Raw genomic sequence first — 11,094 nt, forward strand, 5'->3', positions numbered from 1 at the left:
ACAGTCAGTCATGGCGTGCGTCTGTGACTTTTTCCTGCTCTCTCAGGGTGGCCAAGATTTCATGGCTATCGAGTGCGATTACTGCTCTAGTACTCGTCAACGTGGAGAAGAAAAAATGTTTGACATTGCCACGAAATCAAAAGCTCACAGTTCCGTTCGTCTGGCGACCGAGGCAGCACAGAGAGAGAGAGAGAGAGAGGAAGAAGCTCCAACAATGCAAGAGTGGGAGAATCAAGAAAGCAGAAACAGAAGAAAGGGCGACGGAATTACAAGTTGTAAGATAAGAGGGGATTGATTCGTTGCCAGAAGCTTCAACTGCAGTAGAATGTTATCCAAAGGGCTTTAGCTCTGCCACTTTGAAGTCGAAGATTACATGTACTTGGGAGGGTTTTAGGAAGGAACTGAAAAAGTTCAGAAGCAGTACTAGGTCTATTTTCATTACTTAGGCCATGATTTGTAGTTATATAGCTTTGATGCATCGGTTGTTTTGGTTCATATTTTCTTGTAAAAAGAGGTCTATCCATTTATCTGATTTGGTTACTGTTGAGGCCGTGTAGGCTATCTTCTTCCTTCCTGATAAAGAAAACAATGTAATAAAGAGGGAACTAATAGGGTTCAAGAGTGGATTACAAGATAGCACCGATACTAACTGATACTGATTTATAAACCTTCAAAAAAACCCTAGAAGTATCGGTAGTGATGCTATTTTTTTGTTGGATTTTTAGGTGCTCGATACAATACTCACTACCGGTGCATCAAACCTTGATATATGATGATAATGAGAGGGATACATGCCCTCGTTATATCTTAGATTTATGGATATCGGCTGTTTTCAGATCTTCAGGTGCCAGATACAAGTATGTTAAACCCACCCTGATTTAGAGAACTCAAACGAAACAATTTGAAAAGTATAAGACGATTTCTCTTCTTATTGCAATCCACAAACCAAAAACATGCAAAAACCTTTACCGAGGCTGAAGAAAATTAAAGATCAAAAGGCGCCATCTTGTAATACCAAGAACAAACCTTTACCGAGGCTGAAGAAAATCAAAGATCTAAAGGCTCCACCGGGTAAAACCAAGAACAATGATGACAAATATTCCCTCCACAGTGAAGGAATGTTTCAAGAGCAGCGAGTTTGTGACGAACCTCTGGCTTCAAATTCTTGGCTCCTCTTTCTTTTAAAACTTTCGTAGCGAGCTTCTTCATGTCCCTCTCATCTGCAAAAATGACATGTATGAGATTAATCCTTGTTAGATTTTTCGCCCCGTCGAGGATGATATCCAAAGCAGACTCGGTGAAGAAACAGGATCTGAAATCCAAACTTTGGATTTCTGGGAAACATGTGACGATGGCTTCAGCTTCCGGTTTCTCTATGATCCCATACAAACCCAGATGAGTGAGCTTCTTGCAGTACTGACCAACTAATCGGATGCAACTGACGGCAGTGGCTCTCGAGGTGATTGCTTCAAAAGATGTGAGATTGTTCCAGTATGGTAGAGTCTTTGTCAAGAGTGATGGTGGGAAACGGAACACAGAAATCTGGGGCAGGAACAGACTCTTCAGAGAAGTAGACCTGTTGATAAGAAAAAGAGTTAATAGATAGCATAGTTGGAAGAATCACCAATTTGGAATAAAAAAGCGATCAAAATAAATAAAATAATACCCAGTAAGATTGCCCCAGCAGCATCTCTGCACGAGATAATAAAAAAAAAAATCTTCTTGAAACTAAACTACAAATAATGAAAAATGACAGTATTACCTCTGTGCGATGGATATAGTAACATCTTCTGGAAGAATTACATCTTCAGGGAACTGCACATGATCCAGGTTGGTCTCGGTTTTCAGCGCCATCTTGAGTAGATTTATGTAAATAGCCGTCTCCTTCAGAGAGAAACTATCAAGACACAGAAGATTCAGTTGAGTTCCTGCTATGAAAAAACGGGTTCTAGAAGCAGCCATTCTCCACTCCTTGCATACGTGAGAAACTCCCAGGAGCAAGTCCGAGATGAGGAGTTTCTCGAATATGCAGATGAGGATGTTCGAGTCCATCTGACCCCATTCTCTCGATTGTGAGCTTCTCATTCTCTTTGCTTTCTCCATCTCGCAGCACGACCTGATGGTATCTGTAGTAACGGAACGAGAAGTTTGAAGAGAAGAGTGCAGCAAAAGGGTGAGACGGGAGACGTCTATTCATCAATTGGAGGCAGCTAACACGACCTCTGGTTAGAGTCTTTTTCCCTTTTCTGGCTCTCGAAACATGATGATACCCCATGGTATTTTGAGAAAGTCATAATGTTCAAAACGAAAATGACTTGGCAGATTCATGCTGTGAATCAGCTTCATGTCTCTGCTGTGAAAATAATTGTTGGGTTTCATTACAATGTTAATTCGGAAAACGAGAGAGACGTTAATGACTGCACCGGGCATTCGTCAGACGGAGACTGGAGACGAGTTCAGATTTGTATGTGTGTAGACAAGCCCTTAATCGTTAGAAACATGATCAAATTGCTAGGGTATTTGCACATACCTGAATGATAAAAGGAAGAAATAAAATTTCCGAGACGAATGAATGCACAACAGTGCGTTCTGTTCCATTCAGTCTGTCTAAAACAAAAATCAGGTACAGCATTTTTATTGACTACTGCCTTACATACACTGATCACTTAGTTTATAAGTCTGTTCTCCTCCCATAAATTGAGCATGCCATACAAAACTTTATTTGTTCGAAGTCTTCCCCTTCATCATCGAATGTAGGTTGAATGGATGCTTCTCCCTTTTGGATTGGACACTAAGACTTGTAGTGGTCGTACTACTTGCATAGGATATGAGACTTGTCCTCTCGTCCTCCTCCTTCTACATGTCTGCTTGGACTTTGGATTGTCCAGCCTTCTTTCTTTAGTTGGACCACTTGTTTATATCACCTTGCAACATTAGTTGACTCTTCAATGCCATCTCCACTATTGACTCAGCTTTTTACAAGAGTCTTTGATCATATACTTACAGGGAACTTAGCAGTTCATCAACAAAGAGCTGAGACAAATCCATCAACTCTGTGATGGTGGCCACCATGTATTTGAATTTGGTGGTGAGTACTCATAAGGATTTCTTTACGATATGTTGGTCATTAACCATCTCCCCATTGGCCTTCAACTAATTGACAATTGAAAAAGTAGTCTGGGCTCCAATTGCTCTGGCCACAAGAGGTTGAAATGTTGACAAGATTTTGAAGGCGGGATATCTTGAACCCTTTCCAAACTGTTGTAAACTTTGAGTCAGAGTATAAGGCAGTAGCTGAGGCTGCCAAGGAGGTTTTGTGGCTTACAGAGTTGGTCAAGGAGCTGGGTGTCCAACAAGGTAGAGTCATTTGTACTGTGACAGTCAGAGTGCCATTTATTTGGCAAAGAACCAGGTGTATCATGCGAGGATCAGGGAGTTGGTTTGATTTGTTGAAGTATGGCTTCAAAATGTACATACTTCTGAGAATGAAACAAACATGTTGACTAAGACTGTTACTACAGATAAGTTCAAGCAAATCTTGGACTTGATTAATGTCTCCAGCTGCTAGATGGGAGACGGCCACAACCTATTGTTGCAGGTGGAGTCATAGGTTATGATTTCTTTCTCTTAAGGGGTGGATATTCGCCAAGATGGAGATTGTTGAAGCATATGGCTCATACACTGAGGTTGGGGGGTATTTTTGGTACAAGGGTATTTGTGTTTTTTTATACTTTGTAGTCTGGGGTTAATATAAAATACACATTATGTGACCCTATTCTAATATAGTGAAATTGTGTCGTCACTCTGGTGGATGTAGGCATACTGCCGAACCACGTTAAAACCTATGTTCTTCGTACTTGCTTGAATCTTCTTTAATCGTGTTGTATAGATCATCATAATAGCCGCTCGTTTTACAACAGATACCTTCAGAAGAAACAAGCTCCCACGTCCCATTACGAGCAAAAACACCATTTCTTTAGACATAACTAGACACCAGTTATGATCTTCGAGAGCTTTTGTCTTGGAGGTAGGTTCAAGGTCGGGTTGGTATGGTAGGTGGGTGTGAACTTTGAGTTTTTTAATGGGTTTACTGATATTGTTTTTGGCCCGAGTGGTCATGCGATGTTGGGTGGTAGATTGGGTTTTGATGGACGAATGGCTAGTATTTGGTGATGGTTAGATGGATCGTAGTTCTTGCTCAGTTTATGTGGGATGTTTTGGTGACTCAGAGGTTTGTGAATTATCATCAGAAAGGGGCATGTCTTGAGGGCACCCTTGAGGTGGAGTGTGAGAAGTCGGTTGTGGTAACAAAGTTGATGAAATAGTATGCAATAGGGGATCCATGTTTCCATGGTGGTGGAGGTGGAATGTGATAGGTGATAATTGAGGGAGGTGTATGGGAAGACCGATTCTACAAACTTGACATGAGAAGAAACAAATATTTTTAAAGTAAATGGGTCAAAATACAAGTAAGCACTTTGAGTTAAAGAGTAGCCAAGAAATACGCATGGTTTAGACTAAGGGTGGCTTCGAACCGAGCCGGCTCACGAGCCGCTCGAGTTCGGCTCGGTTTCGGCTCGGTTCAAAACGTTATATTTCGAGCTCGAGCCGAGCTCGAACTTAGGGATGGGCTCGTTTACATTAATGAGTCGAACTCGAGCAGAGCCCGGTTCGGCTTGTCGGCTCACAAGCCGACTCATTAAAATAACGAGCGATTCGGGGATCGGGAGACCTCTCTTCGATTCGGGAAGCCTCTCTTCGTTTCGCCTGCGAAACCCATACCTCACTCTGCCATTTCCATGCCGTTTCAGCATGATTTCTTGCGGAAATCACTGTCCGTCAGCAAGTATTCAGGGGAAATGGGGGATTTGGTCTTCAAATCCCTCGTTCTCCCTCTCCCTCTTCGATTCCTCGATTTCTTCCTCTGCGATTTCTTTCTCTTCTTCCTCTACAATTTCTTTCTCTTCTTCCTCTTCGATTTCTTCATCCAAAGTTTTTTCTCGCCGATGAGACGAAATTGACGGTCCGACGGAAGGAGGTAAAATTTTTATTTAATCTTTCTATTTTTTTTTCCGTCGCTGAGCTAACCTAAAAAATCTCTAACTCTCGCTTCGTTTCTCAATAGTGCTTCTTCATTCTTGGAAAGTCTTTTTGGATATCCAAACGATAAACACTCTGTTTCTGTAAGCAAATGTTCTTTTTCTCAGCTCTGTTTTTTTTTTTTTTCTGATATTTGCAGCTGACAGTTCAAAGTACACTCGGGAAGAAATCATTGGAAGAAAACTGGTATGAATTTTATTTCATGATTTTGAGTGTTGATACTGTTTGATTTTTTAAAACGGTGAGTTCTATATTTAAGGGTAGAAGGTAAGAAGATCATTTTATACAAATTGTATAAGGTTGACCTATTTTATTTTCTTAATTTTTTTTTCATTTTGTTTTATGTTTTGCTTGAGTGTGCCATCAATTGCATTCTAGCTGGCTGAGAGCCAGGAAACTTCATACTGAGCTATGACATTCAAGAAGGAAAGGAAGGGTGGGGGAGAAAAATCCCCCACCTTGTCATTTGTTATGTTTTTGTATATCTCAGAATGACTTACTAAGCTCAAGTGCTATAATGTTTGGAAAATAGTTGGTTGGTTGTCAATGATTTTTTTGCTCAAATTTCATTGTTCTTCATAAATGAAGTTATTATTCTAGACTTTCAAATATTTTTAAGTTGTGGGATCTTGTTTCTTTTTGCCTTCTTATTTTTAGGTGTCTGACCTCTTATAAAATTTTGTACGTTTATCATACATTTCAGCAATAAACAGCAATGGTATTCAAATTTTTACTTGATATATTTTAGCAATGGAATTTTATTTCATGATTTTGAGTGTTAGTAACATATTCTGTTCAATAATACTCTATTATAGTTAATGGAATCAAGAGCTTTCTTAATTGCATCCAACTTCTCTTTATTATAAAAAAGAATAAAAAAAGATAGTTTTTGTCCTTCTCTCTTAATTCTCATCGAACTTATATCTGCTGCTGTTCTAAAATGTTATATGGCTTGATGTATTAGCAAAAGTGATTTGATAGTTCCTTTTCTATCTTTTGGAAATTGAGATCTTGTGTGTGAACCTTTGATGTCTTAAATTTACTCATTGGATGATATATGATGCCTAAACCTTGTCAAATGTTCATATTTCGTTGAATTGATACGTTAGATATATATGGATGTAAATTATCTCTCTTTTTTACAATCGATTTTTATCCTTCCTCTTCAATTTCTTCATCCGAAGTTCTTCCTCGCGGACGAGATGAAAGCGACGGTCCGACGGGAGCGAAGATTTTTATTTAATGTTTTGTTTTTTTTTGTTGTCGACCTAACCCTACAAAAGTTCTAACTCTTGCTTCATTTCAGAAGTGCTCCTTCATTCTTGGAAAGACTTTTGAAGATATCCCTGAACGACGAACACACTTTCGGGTTCTGTAAGTGTTGATTTTTTTTTCATTTTTATCATTAATTTCTTGGTATTGAGGTTGAATTTCATCAGAATATTAGAAGAGAATGTTGGTGTGCTTATTTCCTTATCTTAAAAGTTTTTAAATTTATTTATAAAAAAAGGATCGGTATATTGGACTGGAAACTATTGGGTGCAGGGCTACTGGCTCAAAGAGACCCCGCTGCATTGAAAGACAAGGGTCGTTCCCAATTGTCACAATGTCACGTACCTTCCTCTAAGAATAAACAAGTATCTTAAATTATGTGTGGGATCTTTGTTGTTCGGATAACTTTCTTTTCTTTATGTTTTTAATGTGTAATTTTGTTTTTTTGTAGAAGTAAGAATGTCAACACCTCCTCAATTGACATCAATAATTAACACTAGTTCTAGTGTGACTATAAATAGTGACTCAACTCCACTAGAGTCACTACCCTCTGTCATAAAAGTGGGCCCAGATGAAATTACCATAAATGAGGATGAAGGTGATTCTACTCATACTTCAAAAAGACAAAAAACGTCTCATGTGTGGTTGGAATTCAAAGAAGTATCACTTAATGGTACAAAAAAGGCTCAGTGTGTTCATTGTAAAATCAATTTGAGTGTTATTAGTAGTGGAGTGACCACACATATGAGTCAACATTTGAAACGTTGCACTAGTAGAAAAGTGGCAATGAGAAAACAAAAAACCTTAAACTTTCAACCAGTGGGAGCGGAGTCTAATGTTGATCAGAGTCCATCTGGACTTCCTTTTATGGATTTTGGAGGAAAATATGATCAAGCTAAAATGAGAGTACTCATTGCTCATTGGATTCTTATGCATGAGCATCCATTCATGATAGTAGAAGAGGAGGGATTTAATTTTGTAATGAAGATGGCAAATATGAATTATGAGAAAATATCCCGTAAGACTATTAAGAAGGAGTGTATGGAGGTGTATGAGGCAAAGAAAAAGAAATTAAAAATTTTGTTAAAAGAGATTAACAAGATTAGTCTTACCATGGATCTTTGGAAGTCTCAAAATCAAAAAATTGAATACATGGTTATTACTGGGCATTTTAATGACAGTAATTGGAAGCTTCAAAAACGAGTCTTGAGTTTTGTGCATGTTCCTCCTCCTCGTCGTGGCGTTGATATAACAGATGCTATTTACAAGTGTTTGAAAGAGTGGGAAATCGAAAATAAAGTTTTTAGTATTTTAGTTGATAATGCTGCATATAATGATGCATATAATGATATTTGTATCAGAGTTTTGAAACAAGATTTTTCAAGGAAAATTTTTTTGGTGTGTGGTGGAAAGTTGTTTCTTGTGCGTTGTTGTGCTCATATTTTGAACTTATTAGTCCAAGATGGTCTTGTTCAGGTTAAAGATATCATTGATAATGTGCGTGAAAGTGTCAAATTCATAAATCTGTCGGAGGCTAGACTTCGCACTTTTTCTGAAATTGTACAACAATTAGAACTTGGTGAAAAGAGGTTAGTTATTGATTGTCCAACTCGTTGGAACTACACTTATGACATGTTGTCTTCTGCATTAAAATTCAAAGATGCATTCTCTAGATTTAAATTTAGAGAACCAACATATGATTGTTTGCCAATTTTTTATGAATGGGAAAAGGTTGACATGGTGTGTGAGATTTTAGAAGTTTTTAATGCAGTTACTAATATAATTTCTAGGAGTGACTACCCTACTTCTAATTTGTACCTTAGTGAGGTATATAGGGTAAAAGAAGTTCTGGATTTTCATTCTACAAATGAAAATGTTTTCATTAGGACAATGGTTAGTAGAATGAAAGAGAAATTTGAGAAGTATTGGGGTGAATGCAATTTATCGATGGCTGTTGCTTCAGTTTTGGATCCAAGGGTCAAATTAAAGTTGATCGAAATATGTTTTCTAGTGATATATTCTAAGGAGGAAGCTACAATGAATATAAATTTAGTTCGACGCACCTTATATGAGATCTACGATGAATATGTATCCTTATATAATATGGATATTAGAAATGAAGAGATTGTTTCAAGTACTAGTAGCTCTATGGGTGTTTCCACAAGTCGTAGGCCTTCATCAAGTTCAGGTTGGTCAAAGTTGATGATTTATATGAAACAAAAGGATGTAGTTAATTCACCAAGGTCAGAATTGAAAATTTATCTTGAAGAAGGTGTATATAGTTGTGAGGAAACTTCACAATATGATTTTGATGTTTTAGAATGGTGGAAAGTGAATCATATGAAATTTTGGGTATTATCTAAGATGGCAGCAGACATCCTTGTAATTCCCATATTCACAGTAGCTTCAGAGTCTACATTTAGTGCTGGTGGTAGAGTAATAGACTCATATCGTTCTTCCTTGGCACCAAGTACAGTTCAAACTTTGATTTGTGGCAATGATTGGATTCGGGTTCTTCACGGTGTAAAGAAAAATCAAAAGGTGAATTTCTTTGATCAATTATTTATTATGATATTTTTTAGTATATTTTTTAGTTTTATTTATTAAAATTTTGTTTTATGATTACAGCCTGAGAAGAAGAGTGTAGAGATAATGCTACCAGCTACATGATTTTTCATGTTTCTTTCATCATGGTAATTTTAATATTTTTAACGACATTAAGTAACTAGTAGTGGAAGAGTATTTTTTTATCTGACAATAACTAATTTTATTTTTTTTGTTTTTGTCGTAGGTGGAGATTTTGCTCATGCAGGGACGTATATTATTTTCTAGCATTAAGAGAAACAACTATAGTTTGTAATTTTATAATGGATTTATAGTTTTTATTTGGGTGATTATAAATTGATAGTGATATTTTATTTTATTTTGTTGTGTTTGATTATTATATGAAGTTTATTTATAATATTATGCAGTGTATGAAGTGTTTAGACTATTTTATGGAGTATTTATGGAATGTATAGATAATATTATGGAGTGTTTATGGAGTGTTTATGGAGTATTTATGGAGTGTTTATGGAGTATTTATGGAGTGTTATATACATAGATTATACTCAATTTTAAGTAGAGGTCATGCCGAATTTTATGCAGGTATTATATACATAGATTATACTCAATTTTAAGAAGAGGTTATGCCTCAATCTTATTCATGTATTATATATATAGGTTATGCGTAATTTTATGTAGAGGTCATGTCCAATTTTATGTAAAATGTATGTATAATTTTATATATAATTTATTTGATATATATTTTTTGAAAATTTTTAAATGTATGTTGAGGCTCGAGTTCGGCTCGAGTTCGGTTAAATTTTTTGGGCTCGAGCTCGATAACAATTTTAGGCTCGAGACGAGGCTCGGCTCGAAATATTTAAATCAAACTCGGCTCGGCTCGAAATATTTAAATCAAACTCGGCTCGAACATAGGCAGGTACGGGCTCAGCTCGGCTCGATGCCACCCCTAGTTTAGACCATTGATAGACTTTGTGAGATGTATATGGACGAAGCCAAAGATAACATAAAAAACAAAAAATATTTAGTTTAAAATAATTTGGCGTTTGGTGGAAAATTAACTCATAGGGAGATGATAGATTGAGCATAGGGGGTCGCACCCTATTTATTAAATAGACAGCAGTGGCAAAGGCATGGGACCAAAAGGCAATTGGAAGGGAGGCATGCGAAAGTAAGTTGAGACCAATTTCAATAATATGATGATGTCGTCTTTCTGAGTAGCCATTGTGTACAGGTGTATGGGGTGGAGTGGTTTGGTGAGAGATGTCATTCGAAGAAAGGTAATCTTTGAGACCCATATATTCTCCCCCATTGTCTGGATAAAGAGTGTTAATTTTTGTTTTGAAGTAACTTTCCATAATGGCTTTGCAACAGTGAAAAACTTCCTAAACTCCAGATTTTTGTTAAAACCGTATGTATTTGTTATAATGATCAACGAAAATGACATAATATTTGAATCCATCTTGGGACAAAATCGGAGAAGTCCATCAAGCAGAAAAAAATAATTTCAAATGGTAGTGTATAAATAATTCCATGTCTTGAAATCCATTTCAATGATTTCCAGAAGCTTCTGCTACCAAAAAAGTACCTTCATTTGGATCTTTCAGTGTATAAAGTACCACTAGGTCTGATTGTTTCATTCCATTTTTATCCATAATGTTACTTAGTTCATGATTTGTAGTTCAATACCTTTGATGCATCGGATGTTTTGGTTCATATTTCTTGTAAAAAGAGGTCTATCCATTTATCTGATTTGGTTACGATTGAGGCCGTGTGGGCTATCTTTTTCCTTCCTGATAAAGAAAACAATGTAATAAAGAGGAAAATAATAGGGTTCAAGAATGGATTACAAGATAGCACCGATACCAAAGGCTCCACCGGGTTCAAGAGTGGATTACAAGATAGCACCGATACACACTAGTACTGATTTATAAACCTTCAAAAAATCCAAGAAGTATCGGTAGTGATGCTATTTTTATTTTTTTTTGGATTTTTAGGTGCTCGATACAATACTAACTACTGGTGCATCAAACCTTGATATATGATGATGCCGGTATGTCTTAGATTTATGGATGTCAGCTGTTTTCAGATCTTCAGGTGCCAGATACAAGTATGTTAAACCCTGATTTAGATAACTGAAACGAAACAATTTGAAAA

General features: G+C 36.8%; 1 protein-coding gene across 1 annotated transcript; it reads right to left on the bottom strand.

Annotated features, from left to right (window-relative positions):
- Nucleotides 1-1,047: 1,047 nt before the first annotated feature.
- On the bottom strand, nucleotides 1,048-2,103 carry LOC137962173 (F-box/LRR-repeat protein At3g48880-like). Its single transcript, XM_068808902.1, has 2 exons — nucleotides 1,763-2,103; nucleotides 1,048-1,576 (listed from the first exon to the last, which is right to left on the bottom strand). Exons 1-2 carry the CDS (start codon nucleotides 2,101-2,103, stop codon nucleotides 1,048-1,050), a joined length of 870 nt encoding a protein of 289 aa, XP_068665003.1.
- Nucleotides 2,104-11,094: the final 8,991 nt, after the last annotated feature.

This window comes from Aristolochia californica, unplaced genomic scaffold (assembly GCF_029961685.1).
Source record: "Aristolochia californica isolate CCGP_79_NKW_82.1479 unplaced genomic scaffold, dmAriCali1.0.hap1 SCAF_4, whole genome shotgun sequence".
NCBI classification, from domain to species: Eukaryota; Viridiplantae; Streptophyta; class Magnoliopsida; order Piperales; family Aristolochiaceae; genus Aristolochia; species Aristolochia californica.